The sequence below is a fragment of the Plodia interpunctella genome, chromosome 9 (assembly GCF_027563975.2).
Source record: "Plodia interpunctella isolate USDA-ARS_2022_Savannah chromosome 9, ilPloInte3.2, whole genome shotgun sequence".
Lineage (NCBI taxonomy): Eukaryota > Metazoa > Arthropoda > Insecta > Lepidoptera > Pyralidae > Plodia > Plodia interpunctella.
This window is the reverse complement of record NC_071302.1, coordinates 5,090,779-5,108,259: the sequence shown is the minus strand read 5'-3', so window position 1 is coordinate 5,108,259 and position 17,481 is coordinate 5,090,779. Positions and strand designations below refer to the sequence as shown.

Below are 17,481 nucleotides of genomic sequence, written 5' to 3'. Positions count from 1 at the left end.
TAGGTTTTTTGGAAAACCCGATATTTTAAGCACAGAATTTGTGAAACATAGATTTGTGTATAAGACTCTTTTGAAATCCCATTATGTCAGGCTCTCGGAAACAGTTTGCAATGCCAACAAATAATATTTAGATCTGTGTATGAAGTCGTTATCTGGGGGTGAATTCGCGAGTGTGACAAAGTGACATCTATAAAGGCGGTTCAAGCGGCAAAATACTTGAGTCTACCGCAGAGAGCTATGAAAAGTATCGATATTCTTTTAAGGAATTACAAAAATACATAGTGTAAAGGCATTATAAACTTGTTTAAAACTAAAGAGAGAAATAAATATTATATTAACGAGTAATACGCCCGGGGGCCTAGACGCACTCGTCTTAATAAAGGTCCACTATTAGACTGAAACTATAGTACTTTTCCGTCGATAAATCACACGTGATTGACCTCGAATTTATTATTAATAAACTTTACAAACTATTGAAATTTCATATAAATATTAATGATAAAATGTAAGCTAATACTCCACATTGAATCAATTGAACAAATATAAGAACACAGAAAAGAACGGTACTTTTCTCCAAGAAAAGATTTAATTTCATCATGGACGATACGTGATGAATAATATAGTAATTCAACAGATGTGTATACTTATTGTGGTTTTTGTTGTTAGTAGCTTCTTGTAACTGTATTGTTCGGAGTTTGGGCACTTCGAAACAAACTTCCTTATTCAAGTGTTTGCCTCGGTTCTTCGGTAAATTGTTATTCATAGCTTTATATAAACGCTCCGGAAGAGTACTCCAGCCATCTTATCTTCTGGTTAATATCTAGTTGTAAGGGAATTATTTTTCTTTGTTCGCCAAATGAGTTGAAGACGACAAGTTTGTCATGGTATTGTTGTTTTTATTACAAGCCACACGATCTGTGAGATTAAAAGATAAAAGAAAAAAAAGTTTAATTCTAGAAAGAAAATTTCTGCACCATTGTTCTGTATTTAAACTTTGAGTTGGCTCCCCCAACTAATCAATTCAGATACTTTTTTCTAATGTCAAATAAAAGTATGACAGTGACAATCTGTAAAGTCATAATAAAGAATTTAGAATTTGAAATTTGAAAATTTGCTACTAATTAAACTGATCATTTAATTATCGGGTTTGATTCATTAAATATTAAACAAATATCAAACACTGGTATCAAATAACCATTGTTATTCCCGAAATTAAAAAGGATAACAAAATTGTCGTCTGTTATAATACTTCCTATAAGTTATAGGAAGTATTATAACGTTTCCGTCCAACTTACCATAATAGATCAAATAGAAGGAATCAATTGACCTAATTTTTCTAGTTTCCTATAAAATGCATGGACGGCGCAAGTCGAACACCAATAATGCGATTAGTGAATTCAATTACTTTTCACTGATTGTAATAAAATGATGGAATGTTTTAGCAGTTTTAGTATAAATGTGTTGGTCAATATCCAAATAGCAATTGCAGTAATAAAATTTCTACTCAAAAGCGACATAATCGATTTCTACTTTTAAACAATCTAGTATATATCGGTTAATCTCGGTCGAGACTATTTTGTCAAACATCATTTCAGGATGATATTATTTTACATCCAAGCTGTTGAATCTTGCCAGGGAACTAAACATTTGAAGAATATTTTTTGATCGAAAAAATATATTAATGATATAAGAATATTTCACCACAAGAGATGAGTTCTTTATAACTGCAAAAATTTTTGTTTTTACCGAATCCACATTTTTGTTTTCTAAAGGCACAAGTACTTAATTTCGTAACGTACTAGACTTAAACTGAGTTAAAAGCAAAGAAGTAGAAATTATCAATCAAGCCATCGCATTACAAAATACTTATCAAAGCTCCGCAGACACTGCTGCACCAAAAACAAGTAGAAAAATAAGGACAACAATAGTTTTCGTAGTTCAGCGATCGCAAGATTGATAGCAGACATGCGCATTTCAGCCAGAGCTTTGGGTGAATGAAAACCGAGTTACTTTAAAATAAAATTAAACTTTGCGCTTAAAGACTTAAGGGTAGTATTTAAGAAAATGCGATGTTATTGTATGCAGCAACGCATTTATCGTCGGTGAAGATGCGTCTTCATGCACACATATGCACCACGCGCACTCATGGAAATAAAAATACAGAATCACGACTAGAAGTAAGCTGTCGTGTGTGTGTGAACGGCCACTTGCATGTGTATATAAATTATCGTTAAAGCAAGATAGGGCAAAGAGGAAAAGCGCGAGTAGTAAAAGCGAGCGGAACGACGGTCGGCGGGTGACACTGTCAGTGTATTGCAGGACACGGGGAGGGATGGTGGTCTCTCGAGGTTTATATTTTCCCGATAACCTTTACGATTTCCCGCGCTTTCGCCACGTGGCCGGCATCGACTAATATTATTATCAAACATTATTCTGGACGATGTAATGTGTTTCACGAACTCGAGTGGTGCCGAATGGTGTAGTTTTAAGAATAGAACCGCCCTGAACTTATGATTGTGAGGTGCTTTGACAGCTGTCTTCGATTGCATGAAGTAAGTAAGTTAATAATAATTGATGGTTAGTTTGGAATAATTATTGTGTAAACGTACAATCTGCATGAAGAATGCAGAAGTAAACAAAATATTAATTTTTTGTGAAACTTTTTAATTGTCAAAATAGTTTTCAGAAGTTAATTTTTGTCATGTTAATAAAATATAAATAGTTATTCTGTCATACTTTGAAGTTTAAAAAGTTTATATTTATAATCTTTATCTTGGAAATTTGTATCGGCAATGTTGTATCATCATGATTAGGAAAATATGTACTTTTTGTACATAATAATTAAAAATCACAAATTGTATATGATGATGTTTACCGACGTTGGAAGCTATCGTACATTAGTTTAATGAACTAAGAGCACACGAAAAATATAATATAAATATAAAACAAAATTATACTAGAATTTAATAAGTACAACTCGTACTTTAATTAAATATTATGTATAGGGTTGTAGAGCCACAGGAAGTTAGAAACTTATTATATATATTAATAAAATCTATATTATTTTTAATTATCATACTCATATTTATTATAATTCCCTTTCCAGCGGCTTCAGCAGCGTCTATTACGTGCGTCCGCTTATAACTTACTATGGTTAATATCTCGGGTTCTAAGCAACGTATCGCGATGAAACTTATACCAGATTTTAAGTAAGACTATCCGCTATACAACAAAACCCTATCCAGTTCCATTCAGTAGTTTTTGCGTGATGCACGAACAAAAAGAAAGAACAAACAACAGAACAAACAATAAGAAAGAACAAAGAGACAGACTGAAAAAAAATTTAAAAAATGTTTTGGCTTCTATTAGTCCTATAAAGACTCCGGTAAATATATTTTTTGAATATCCCCTGTGTACGTACATAGCCCACTTACGTTTATTATATAAATAGATTTTGTAAGAAAACTTAGAGACATATTTAAGAAAAGACCGAAATATATATATAAAATAACGCAAGAGTGAGATAGAAATATCCTTATAACTTAGTACTATGAGTAGGTAATGAATGTAGCTTTAAGTATTTAAGCTAAAGTATGTTCGATCTCTGTCTGTCAATACCAAATTTTGTAAAATACGAAAGTGATAATTATCACAATTATGTCTTTTTTTAATACAAGGGTAACAGTATGACAATGTTTTTCTGTTTTAACAAGATATTTACATAAATTACGTGTGTATAATTAAGTGTACATAAATTGATAAATAAATAAATAAATATTTTAAAGAAAAAGAAAATTTACTGTACATTTTCTGCAAGTTGAATGAACTATATCTCCCACATCGAGTTTCTGCAGTAATTCTCGGCTGTGAAGTATCAGTTCTAATTTTAGGACCAGCAGCATTTCTGACGTCAGCTTTCTTTAGGATTGTTGTTGTTGTTTTGTCAGCTGTGAAGACTTTTTATCTTTTAGTTACCTTGTAGGTATATTTATTGACTTAAGAAATAGACAATGTTCGTTTGTTTATAATAATTTTATTTTATGAAAAATAAGTACAAAATTAAAATGAAAACAAGAAATATACGTGTATAAACTTATCAAGCTTAGAAATCAATAGCACACAGTAACCTTTTAATATCATAATCTAAACACCTAAAAACTTAATTTTTTAATGGTAGGTTAAGAATCATTGCAGAAGAAACCAGTTATTCATAAATACAATTTAGTTTACATTTTATTCGATTTTTAAATTCATACTTTTAATTTCATTCATCAGTTTTTGTAACGAATAAATTAATGTCAACAGCTAAACGACAATCAGAGGGAAGTAATTTATCCGTTCATAAAATAATAGAGACAATTTAATTTTTGTAATAGAGACGATTTATGATTTCCTTGCTTACATTGATGTTTATTATGCTATTTCGAATTTACTTCTTAGTTCGACATAATTTACTTCTTAGTTTGTATTAGTAGTGTTGTAAAAATTTGATATAAAAGTAATCAAGATTTGAACGTAATTCCATACTTTTTATGGATGTGCAGATTAAAAAAATAATCAATACATAGTTACGACTTACAACTTTATTTTACCAAAGGAGCTTCCCGCTGTCTGTCTGTATATGCTTAGATCTTTAAAACTACCTACGTAACGCATGTAAAAAAAAACAAAAAATAAATAAATGAGGACAAACCACACATATTGAGCTAGCCCCAAAGTAAGTTCGAGACTTGTGTTATGGGATGCTAACTCAACGATACTATATTTTATAACAAATACATATATAGATAAACATCCAAGACCCGGGCCAATCAGAAAAAGATCGTTTTCCATCATGACCCGACCGGGGATCGAACCCGGGTCCTCTCGGTTCAGTGGCAAGAACTTCACCACTGCGCCACCGAGGTCGTCAATGCATGTTCCTGAGGAAAGTTTAGGTATACAATTTATTATGGTTTTACCCGAGCGAAGCCTGGACGGGCAAATGCTACGAGTTATAGTGGTTATGTACCGAAATGAATAAATTCAAGTTAAGAATAAATAATAAAAATATTCAACAAAATATTTTTGCTATGTAGTAAAAGTTCCTTATTTGAACCAGCACAAACAATTGTGGCTTTAAAAATAATTCTTATATCACACTAGAAATTAAAAAATAACACAATCGTAGCACTCGTAGCACTTGCTACGAGCTCGTAGCTCGTGCAGCGTAGCAGCGTAGCATTAATTCGGATTCAGTCTGCGGTTTTCGCAAAGCGTGACATAAAATTGAGCATGCTTATTCAGGGCGAGATTATCCGGACAATTCTGTAAGTGCTTTTTGTAGTGAAATGTCCAAAGAAATGCAGTGCAAAATAACAATAATTATTTTTTTATTTTAATTTGAATTCTTTATGACATGACGTTTAACATTTCAAGTCTTGATTATAATTTCTTGTTTAAATTAAGTAATCAACGCACAGTGAACATGAAAAAGTTTTTTTTTCCAAATAACTTTTTCTTGCATATTAGAATGTTTGACTCGAGAAGAAGAATAATGAAATCAATCGTTGAAACTATGACTCAATTTCATTCCCAAAAACCAACCGATTATAATTCCCTTCAATAGCATATTGCAAAAAAATTAAAGTTTTAAAACAATACTTTATTAATTTATTACCAATTGAGCTGATTGCACACTCTTGCGATTGCGACTCAGCATAGCGACACGATATAATCTCAGTACTAATCCAAATATGGCGGCGAATCCTCGGCGGCACACATTTGCCATGCCGTGGAACAACGAATATAATATCACGGCGAAATTACTCCGGGTATTTGACGGGGAACATAATTGCTATCTGCAACACGCGATAAAGAACGTTAAGCGTCCCGGGGTGTTAGTTAAGCGACAAACGCGGCAAGGCAGTGCAACAATGTCAATTGTATTTTTGTGTGACTTGTGTTATCGCCACTGTCTTTTATAGATGCATGTATATACATTTACCCACAGTACGCATCGTATTCTGCGCCGGGTGAGTGCCAAACACGAAAAGGCAGCGCAACGCGGCCCGATGAGTCAGTCATACAAATATTGTAAATACGAAAGTTGTGAGGATGTATGTATGTGTGTATATTTCTAACCGTTTCACGCGAAATCTAATGGACGGATTGTTCTGAAATTTGGTATACGGGTTGAATATAACGAGTAATAATACATAGGTTACTTTTTATCCCAAAATTGTAACGAGAGCTAAGCCCCGAGGTGAAGCTAGTATAAATGGATTTACTTGAGGCCAACATATTCTCTCCATGATCGCTCAAAACATTGCATCGCCTCGTATAGCGTTCCGCCTTGCACCTAGGTCACATTGTAACGGAGCTCCAGTCGCGGCAAACAGTGTCTGTTTAGTGCTCAAATATTTGCCTTAAAGGCGAAAACTGCTTGACGATAAGTAAAAGAAAATAGTAAAAATTGTGTTATTGGAATAGTGGTTTACAAACTCACACAATGTTTCATTTGAGATTCAAGATTCAAGACTTTATCATTGCGAATTATTCTATCTAGTTGTTCGCCGCTGCGAACACAATGAATTTTTACAAAATTGTGAATATTTCAAAAACGACATCACCGATTTTGTTGCCCCACGAACTTAAAAATTCTATTGACAGATCATACCTTCGAAAGAAATCGACACTTCGAAAGTGATCACGTTACAACATACATACATATTAAAAAAAAAAAATGCCCCAAGTTGATTTGGAGAACAATTAGTTAGATACGTTTAAAAAAAATCAATAACTGGTCATTGGTAAATAGGTACATTTATTGTATATAATTTATTAAATACAAGATTAAAGTTATACACAAATAAATATAACAATTAGTGAACTGCGAATATATACAACCAATATAACAAAATATAATAACTTTCAAAATTATCTGTACCTAAGATTCTAGAGAAATAAAAAACGAAAACATTTATTGCAAGCATGGAAGCAACTGAATTATGCCCTATTGAATACAATAAAATAAAGTATTTCAAAATTACAAAGAAAAAGACAAATAGTGGTATATTTAAATCTTTTAGCAAAACATAAATTAAGTCACAACACCATTTTGCATAGAGCCTACAAACCATTAGTATTTAAGTATTTAATGGCAACTCATAAAAGCTCATAAATGCGCTTTCTTGTTTGAGGAAGACAGTGCTTTCACAGAAAACAATGTGAGGTAAAATCGTCTGCTTTGCGTTTCTTTTAAAGTGTTGGAACCAACGCCGTGAAAGTACTTAAACTAACTTTAGATCTGTGTGGAAACGAAGCAACTCAGACTGTTTACAATTCTATATAAATTAACTTAACGTTAACTAAAATCTCGCACCTTCGATAGTTCTTTCCTAGTCTGGTAATACTTTTGAAAATAATAATGCAATAATGCAATTTCTTTTTAATTTAAATTGAAATTATAAAAAATGTGTCTGTTTCGCTTTCGTGGAGAAATATACGCGGGCGAAGCCGCGGGCAAAATCTAGTTATTCTTATAAAGTCAGCTAATATGTCAATTTATTAACTAATATCCAAGTAAGTTTAGTGAACTTTAACGAGTAGTAGGCATTTACAGTTTGCGATATTCAGAAGAAAGCATATATACTACTATTTAGTTTTTAATAGTTTGTTCTTAAACTGTTTACATTAAATTTTGTTAGAGTCATAAAATGCTCGTGTTTTGAGAAAACGATGTTTGCACATGTTGTGGCAGTATTCTCGTCCACATTTACTAAGAAAAATATGTCCCTTCAGGTTTCCTTAGAATGTTAACTTCAGTCTAATTAGTACAATATTATCATTGACGTCACAACATGATCCGTATCCATTCGTGCATATCAACTATGTTATTGTATATTCAATTTCTGTGAACAATGTGGATCTTGATTCATGGTGAATCAAGGTACCTATATAGTAAAACAGGTAGTTGGAATTGATACACATAATGGTTCGTCGAGGAAGCCATTACACTAAATTCAATGGCGTATATATTAATAACAATGGGCTTTGATTAGTCGAATGCTTGTCAAATTAATAGAAAAATTGCCAAATTTATCATAGCTCACATCAGCTACTTCATAATATAATTATTTTATGCCAGATTCCTTAGTGATATGTCTGTGAGTCCCATATTGAAATGAAAAACACACGAGTACATACATTTTGCATATTTTAGAGAGTTAAATTAGGTAATATAGGTGTTAAATTAGGTAGGTGAAAGCGTGAAGAGTTTATCATAAAATGATTAAGTATTTTTATATTTTTTTTACTGCGGTACTCAAAATTTCCTGGACGAATTACAAAAATTGAGACACGTGTAAATTATAATAGATAACATTAATGGTACTTTTTATTACGTATGAAGTACTTTTACAAGATAATCAAAATACTTTACGCTGTTGTTAGGCATGAAAAAGACTGGAGTAGGAAAATACACACTGAAAAAATGTCGTCCCATTTGGCGTTAGTAAAATAAATGTTTGCGCAACCGCAACCGCATCGTTTCACGCGGTTTTCCCTCGCTCGTGTTTGTGACAGAGTGGTGCCGAGCAAGAAGGTCTGATCTAATTGTTAAAGATCTTAATTCACGTGGGAAAACTATAGTTTATAATTTTTGTTATTTGAATAGAGCGTGCACAACTAATTTACATAAAAAGGTTTGTTTCGGCAGTGAATTCAATACCCGACGGAGTCTTGAGATTTTTCATCTCATAAGGATAAGTTATTATGTTTTATTATCTGATAATGATTAAAATTAGCTGAAATGCTTATAAACAAAAGTATCCAAAATAAAATATATATTTTTAATTTTTTAGGAAATCTGAAAATATCAAAACTAATTTAGCCAACAAACTTTTGGTGTAATTAAATTGTGAAACCAAATAAAAGAGTTAATTGAATAGAAGTGTATGGCTGCGATAACAATATTTATATCTCTAGGGAAGTGTATTTTTCAAAATATTTTAGTTGTAGGTAGTTTGTAAAACATAATACTTATACGGTAATAATGAATTCCAGGAATTTATTAATCTAAGTAGGCGATTGACATTACGATAATATTAACATACCATATACATATTAACTACCTACTATTATCTCTTTGTGTTTTGTTGTTTACATTAAATTTAAACAAATAAAATTAATTAAAAATTAAAGAAACATGTGTTATTATCAAAACACATTTGTTTCTACGGAACACACGAGTATCAACAAAAGCCGACAAAGAGTTGGTACTCGTGGATAGCAATATCGTAGTACTATATGTTCGCTGTAAATATACGAGTAAACCACAGGATCTCATATAGTGCGGAGTACGAGTTGATATCGTTCCGAGCGCTGAATAAATATAATATGTAACATTATTCTCAACATACATCTCAAAGGTATTCCACGATCAGATTTTCACAATTTGTATTGAACATTTTGGACATTTATTTATTTGACCAAACTTAACCTACCATCTGATTACAGAATATATAGTCTAATACGACAGGTTAGCCTTTTACATTACTTACTTATGTATAACATATATAATATTTTCTACATATTTTCATCTATATACACATTGAAAACCCTTAAGCTATTTATGATGTCAAACTCTACCACCTACCCAAAGGCACTAAAATAACGCACTAGGATAACGTTTAAAATTATTAGTGTTTTGAGTTTCCTACCACAAAAGATTAAAATGAAACCAGTTTATGATCACTTCTATGCGTTTTACAGGGAAAACAAAATATCTAATGCTGATTTTCATTATTCTAGAATAGTGGAAATCGACATTATTTAGGATAAGAAGTAAATACGATACGATTTAAAAATAACAGTTCTTTAAATGATATAAATGTAATTGTATGTTAATTTAGAACTAAATCAGACTAATAGACGTAATCTTTTCAGACTATATAAATGTCTGTCTGTCAGACTACATAAATGTCTGTCAGTTGACAGTTTACTTCCCGCCATTCAATCTTTCTTAACTCTGTACATAACATTCACATACCTTTCCCTTTTTATCTTCCTTAGCACAAATTTCGTTGAAGGTAATTTTAGAGCCGCACATCATTTGTTACCGGAACAGTACATTGCATTACGAGTCCCAGGGGTACACGACGGATCTGATGAGACAAGCCGAAATAAGCTAAAATGTATTTTTGGCATATTTCGTTTCTATTTCGAATATGAATTGTCGATATATTAATCTTGAGTCGAAATAATATTACTCACCACATTTAAACTAGCAGCTGTTTGAAATATTGTTTGCAATCGAATACTGCAATTAAACTTAAAAAATGGCAAATAACTATAAATGATGATAAATTAACGGTAATTTAAACAGTACTTATTTTTTATCTAAATTGGAATACTCTATTCTAGCCGACAATGACTTTCGAAATCTATTTAAAAAAAAAGAATAATTTCGATTCCATTTTCAATTTAAAACTGTTGGATTGGATTGGTGGAACGTTATTTCTGACTATGTGATCGGAATACTGAAATATCATATCGATTTTCAATTATTCTTCTCCATATCCATTTGTTGAAGTAACTAGGTACTTTATATTATAAATTTATTTAGTTTGTATTGTAAGTTTAAGGTTAGGTACTGTCTATGTCAAAACCGAATAGTAATATTCTTTTAAGAGATAAATTGTTATTTAAACCGTATCAACATACATTTTAAACTAGCTATACGCCAGGGAGGGTACTTCTGTATAAATTTTTGATTAAAAGTTTTTTTAATGTATCTGGATTTTCTTGTAATGCCTGCTACACACTATTGCCTAACTCATGCCGATGCAAATGTATGAACATTGTATTTTTATTGATCGCAGTGTATGCCGAGTCCGCCAATTTGGGCTAACTGGTCCGCGATAGTGTGGAGCCGGCATAAGATGTATATATGTTACGGCCAAATCCCGAAGAGCGAATAGACCTAGTTGCAGCCGGTCTCAGTTGGTTACAAGTAGGTGCAGCCGACATACCTTCGGCTAGACCTACATTTAAACGTTATCATTACGGCTGGACCTAAATTCACACAGTACCTACATCTAAATGTAGCCTGCTTATTTTTTGCCTGACATGTTGTGATGTTGTGCAATAAAGTTTATAAATAAATGAATGAATAAAATAAATACATGGATAATTTCTGAAATCGCTTTTCTTACTAGACAGGCAGAGTTGGTCCGTCTAGATGCAAATGTCATCCTGTTTACTGTTTGAAGTCAGCGCCAGGTGAAACGTCACCGGCATTTTCGTGCATTTGAAATGCATTTGAGCAATGAAAGGGCTTTGTTCGCGACACGGAACAATGGAACAAAGGACACTATTTGAATCTTATTTAAAGTTTGCTTTGCAAATGAGAATTCAGTGATTTACTAATAATATAATTTGTAATTTTTGTGCGATTCATGGAATAGTTGTTGCCCGCATATTTTTTCTTCGGTATTGGTACTGTTTTCCGTAATAAAATGGTCCCTATGCTGTTTTCGTACTTGGAAGTAAGTAATTTGGCCCTTAATGAGGGATTTCCTCAATTGCACAGACAAAACAATTTATTTTTTACATTTTAATTTTTTAACACGCATTGTATAAATTTTATAACAATTACCAACAAAAAGGTGTACAAGAAAAGTATTGTAAGTGCAGGAAAACAAACACCTAACAGAGTAAGAAATACAGTGTTGCAAAAAGTTATGTTTGTTCGAGTTGAAATAACTCGAGAGCTCGATAAGGGAAGAAAAGATCCTAACGATACTTCCCAGTCGCAATCAGCTGTTAGATAAAGTTCCACTGTGGAACGAGATCTGCAATTGGAACTGAGCAGTTTTAAAACTCTCGCCACCTGTTTTACTGGACTTTAAAGATATTCAAGTATATTTTTATTGAGGTTATTATTTTTATAAGCTACGTATCATTGAATATAGTTTATGTGTCAGTTTCGTTTGACTCATTTCCAATTCTTTCCTTTGGAAATTTCATTGACTGTTCCATAACTAGTTAGGTACATAAAAGTTGTTAAATTTGCGTAGCCGACATTTTAGAGAAAGCGATTAGCTCTTTCTTGCATAATTTACAGAAGGAACATCCTACTAATATTATAAATGCGAAAGTTTGAGAGGATGTATTTGTTACTCACACAAAATCTACTGGACGGATTGTTATGAAATTTGGCGCACGGGTAGAATATAACCTGGAATAAATATAATATACTTTTTTTATAATAAAGAGATATAGCTAGAGCTTTGAATTTGTTCTATGAATAACCTTCATGTCAAGCTTTATAAAAATGGTAAGGAAAACATCGTGAAAACTGTCACACAACACCGTGATAATGATAGAGCGAACCAACACCTGTCATGTCTCTAGGTCGGTGTTTCAACATTAGTGATGTGCAACTATCGAAATTTATCGATAATCGAAACTATTTCTAACTAATATTTCAAAATTCATCACAACTTAGGCTTCCTAAGGACTCCGTCAAAGACGTCAGTACACCTCGAACAAAATAGCGGAATGGACGATCTAGAAAAATCGAGTGGTTGAAACAAACGGTCTAAGACATAAATGTATGCAAGACAAAAAGAGATCTTTGACCAACAGTGGGATACTTAAACAGGCTATATAATTATATATACATATATAAAAAATTATCAACTACTCAAATCTATGATTGATGTGCTGTTGACTAACAGTAACAGCCTCGTACAAATAACTTAATCCTTTTCAATATCCAATTATTTACTTATGCCACAACCAGGTGGCGGTAAAAGGGTTACCACCAAACTAAAATTGTGAAAAATTATTGAAATTAATTTTGTATGTTACAAAATTAATTTCAATAATTTTTCACAATTTTACCATGTTATTTATATTATTTATTCCTAAAAGGATAATAAATAGTCTTTGACGTGATGATGTTATAGATAAACTTATACCTGTAACACATCACTAGTGTAAGTATCCACGATAGTCGTCGTAGTCGTCGAGACAGATGTGGGGTAACAAAACTGTGTGGAACGCCTTTTAAAAGTACTTTTCTATAATAGGTAACTTAGACATCTAATATTGTTCTATATACATTAGACATATAAACGTCGAGATATAATGTATGCAATAATTAGTTCAAAGAATGTAGTAAGTATTATGAGTAAAATAGCCATACCATATCTGTTTATGCATTATTTCGATTTGTGTTACGACACATTATCTGTACATGTACGTACAATTTATTACAATATTATTAACAATAAACAATCAAAAACAAGATATTAATATCCATCCATCTATCGACAGTTGATACGAAGATGTTAATATAAAATATAATATAAACACTTTCTTGTATGTTCATAGACGTTCATATAATAATGATGTATATTATATACATTGAGGTTTGACGTTGAACGGACACAGATTTGAATTTAAAATGAGCAGTCCCATTTAGACCGATTGATTTATCGAGATTCAATCGAATTTAGACTCTATTTACATGGTAATAAAGGCCGATTGTGCTCGCAGAGTCTACAAACCTCGAGAGCGAATGAGAATCAAACGATGAATCATTAATAAACTATTGTCTTTTGTAACTTGTAAGTTGTTGCAGAATTCATTTATGTAACTAACTGTTAAGGGAATATATAACTAGTTATATACTTCATTGGAAACTTAAAGAAACAAGTCTACATCATAAAATATCGGCAACACTCTTGGTGCCCCAGGTATTGAAATGTTTCCTGGTGGCGGTGATCACTTACCATCAGGTGAGCCGCTTGCTCGTTTCCATAAAAAGCAGTATCTAATCGCAACTTGCAATATTATATATTTGCTAACTAAATTTTTTTTTGAATAAAATTCTGCCACGGTCACCGCATTATTTGTAGGTCTTCATAAGATCTCCCAAGCATAAAAAGCAGTAATCTTATAAAGCTTCGATGGCATATATTTTAATTAACAAAAAGTATTGTATTGATTCTTGTCGGGTGCAAATTAATTTGACCCTTATTAGTTAGATGATGGGTTAGGTTTCTCTGTCCTCGATTGTACTTTTGGGAGCAATTTATATGCTACTGCTGAATACCGAAGATACAACACCTAGGTTTAGCCGGTTATTTCTAGGTGTAGCCGCACTTCTGGGTTTAGCTGTAACATATAAACATCTTCCCAGAGTCTTCGTTTTTAAAACTGTAAAAATCTGTTTCGATTATCATTTTTGCATTTAAAATTAATATTAATATCTAGCATTAAATTGCAATTTTCATAACTGATTCCATAGTTTTCATAACTGATTCGTATTTATAGATTGTAAAAGTTATTAACGTTGCGGATTAATTAAGGAAACTTCGATAAAGGTTTCGTTTGCGATAAAACGCAGCCGGTATTGCCCAAAGTGCATATTCTACATGACAATCCAATTAATTAAAACGGATCCGAGTGTGAAATCACTTTGATATGTACATGAAATGGTAAAATGTAGGAATAATAATAATAATAAATTTAAACATGTAGTTATAATGGTAAAACTTAATGATAAATGTATTTAAATGATGATTGTGTTAATTTTGTAACAGGTAAAGCTATGTGAGCAGTTTTATGCACTCATAAAACAATTTAAATTCATTCGCAATACTAGGTGCTAAATTAGAGAATATATGATACTTCTACCAAACGTACTATTACAACCAATACTTAGTGAACTGTTTCTACCAAACGTACTATAACAACCTTTATGATAACAACCAAGAGTCAGTAACTAACTGCCATATGGATGTCTGTATGATATGCTTTTTGATCGGTCTGTATGCTTTTAGATGGCAATTCCCCATACGGTGTCGACATTATGTCCAATTTGATCCCATTGCGAATTCGGCCCAGTCATAGCGGTCGACACCGACAATGCTAACTCCGAAGTTTGTAACTTACCCCGCCCCTACTCGTCTGGCCCCCGCACCCTGGGGACACCAAACGTCCAGTGTGTGGCTGAAATTCGTAGATTGCAATTTGGCCCTATTTATGCAATACCTTCTTCAATGCAGATTGGAGGCAAATAGCTAATGTGCACTGACAATTGCAGCGGTCGTCTGTACAGTGCAATATTGAAATGTATTGTAGTTAGGTAATGTAGGTGGTGTGACGAGGAATATGCGTTCAGATTTCGTCTAAATGCAAGTTGATGATGACTTTCAACCGTGATTACTCTACTTGTCATTTTGTTACCAATTTCGACTCGAAAATAAAAGAAATTAGAATATCTATAAGTACATATAATAAAAGTGCAAGTGGGCTTTATTTGTACATAGGAGATATTAAAGAACATTAATTACGGGAGTCTTTATGGGTCTAATAGAAGCCAAAAAATATATATTTTTGAGAATTTTTGTCTGTCTGTTTGTATGTTTGTTTCGCATCACACAAAAACTACTGGATAGAATTGGATGAGGTTCGCAGTTGAATAGGAAAGGAAATAGAATTGAAACAATAACGTAAAAATATGACGCAATCAAGCGCAAGCTCAAATGCACCGTGCGCTGCGATACGTACAAATTGTTGCTGCACTTCTGACATTTTCATATTTCCTTAATTACAAATAGAAGATTGGTCTAATATTACTCACATTAAAACTTAAATTATAATTTTTAAATATTTTTAAATATATATATATAATCAACAAATACAGCCACAGCGTTATAAAACAACATACGATTCTTGTATTTGAAATCAATGAATTGTTTATTGGAATATCAGTAACGAAAAATATATTTTCAAAATTAGAATTTTGATTTAAAAGAAAACAAACTCTCAGAGCCGAAACTTGGTGGTTGATGGTTTATTTCATTTTGTGCATCTAGACGATACCTATTATCTCCTGGAGAACGGGTGGTTTTGAGTATCGACCTCTGACTCATAAATCACTTAGGTGACATCACTCAGGTGAATTGATTCGTTTCTCAAAGACATAAACCATCGCAACGGCTACAATCGCACGATATGCCACTCCGTAACGCTTATTGTTAGCGCACCTGCGACGATTTAATTTCTATTATGTGGAGTTAGATGCAGATTAAAGAGATGACTGACGTAAAGGTTTAGTAAAAAATTGAGCTATAGGATCAAGTGAAAAACGATATTTGGTTATGAGCTTGACAAGTAACTTGTAATTTTTGATTAAATTGGTTTCTAAAGTTACCAAAACTGTGTGTTAAATGTCCAATTGCTGGCTCGGCAATCGCGGCGGCCGCAATCGCACAATACGCCGCTCCGCGCCGCACATTGTTCGCGCACCTGCGACGCTTCCATTTCTCTTGTTTGCAACTGGAACACACGGACCACGCGTCTTTTCACTGCAATTGTATTGCGCTCCATTGTCTCCTTTCATTTATTTTCCACTATACAAGTTCGCGACAGTTTTCCCTTTCTATCTCGTTGTAACCAAATATTAGCTTTTGTGCACTCCGTTTTAAATCTGGATTCGTGTTGGTTTATTACGTGCCATGCTGAATGGGATTCTCGGTTAATTTCCGGCATGGTTAAGTTAAATTAGATCATTTTATATAAGTAGTGTCTAATGCTTTACCTGCTCCACATAATGTTAAGTGTAAGTTTATAGTCGGATATTACTATGTTTGGTTTGTCAGCTCCCTAGAGCTTAGGCAATTTAGGCAGTATAGGCTCTCTCTGTCATTGAGGGCAATCTTAGTTTCTTCCTCATTCTATAGTCCATAATTTTTAATCAGTCTACCATAATTTCAAAGAGTATTTCTAGAGATTAGCGCCTTTGATTAGGTTTTTTTAAAGAACACAAAATTCTTACACTTCCGTCACTTTACATACTTGAGGTAGCAACATTTGTGAAAATCAATGCTCATTTATTCCCTCGTCTAGCTGATGTTGTATTGAGGAATCATCGAGATATCTATCGATTAGGCATGCACCCATCAAAAACTGCTTTACTCGGTAATAGCATAGTATGTATGGCACCGAAAATTTACAACAAAATTCCAAATCAATATAAAAGCTTAAATTTAAATCTATTTAAAAAGCACCTCAAGTCTTTATTAACTGATAAATGTTATTATACTTTAAATGATTTCTTTAATGATAGACTCGGATAGAATTTAGGGCTAGTATAAGTACATTATAATTCTTTTTTTGTTTTGGATTTGTAGTGGATAGCATGCTCCTCTTTATTTATTTATATTTGCATACCTATATTCGGTAAAACGTGTAGGTCTAATTCATTTTGACTATTTGTACTCATGTTTTTGGCAAATAAATGTTTTCTTTCTTTCTTTCTTTCTTTCTTTCTTTCTTTCTTTCTTTCTTTCTTTCTTTCTTTCTTTCTTTCTTTCTTTTCTTTCTTTCTTTCTTTCTTTCTTTCTTTCTTTCTTTCTTTCTTTCTTTCTTTCTTTCTTTCTTTCTTTCTTTCTTTCTTTCTTTTTTCTACTCTCACGAGATGTG

The 17,481-nt window shown here is 32.5% G+C and overlaps 1 protein-coding gene across 2 annotated transcripts in view; it reads left to right on the top strand.

Moving 5' to 3' along the window:
- The first annotated feature begins 2,307 nt into the window (after window positions 1–2,307).
- Window positions 2,308–17,481, top strand: part of LOC128672579 (lachesin-like) — a 70,658-nt gene continuing 55,484 nt past the window's right edge. Inside the window, exon 1 of one of the 2 annotated variants that reach the window (XM_053749825.2) lies at window positions 2,308–2,552. In XM_053749825.2, the coding sequence (XP_053605800.1) occupies window positions 2,548–2,552 (5 nt within the window). In that variant the 5' untranslated portion in view covers window positions 2,308–2,547. Of the gene's footprint in view, window positions 2,557–17,481 lie in introns of both variants that reach the window. The other variant, XM_053749826.2, reaches the window with a different exon arrangement.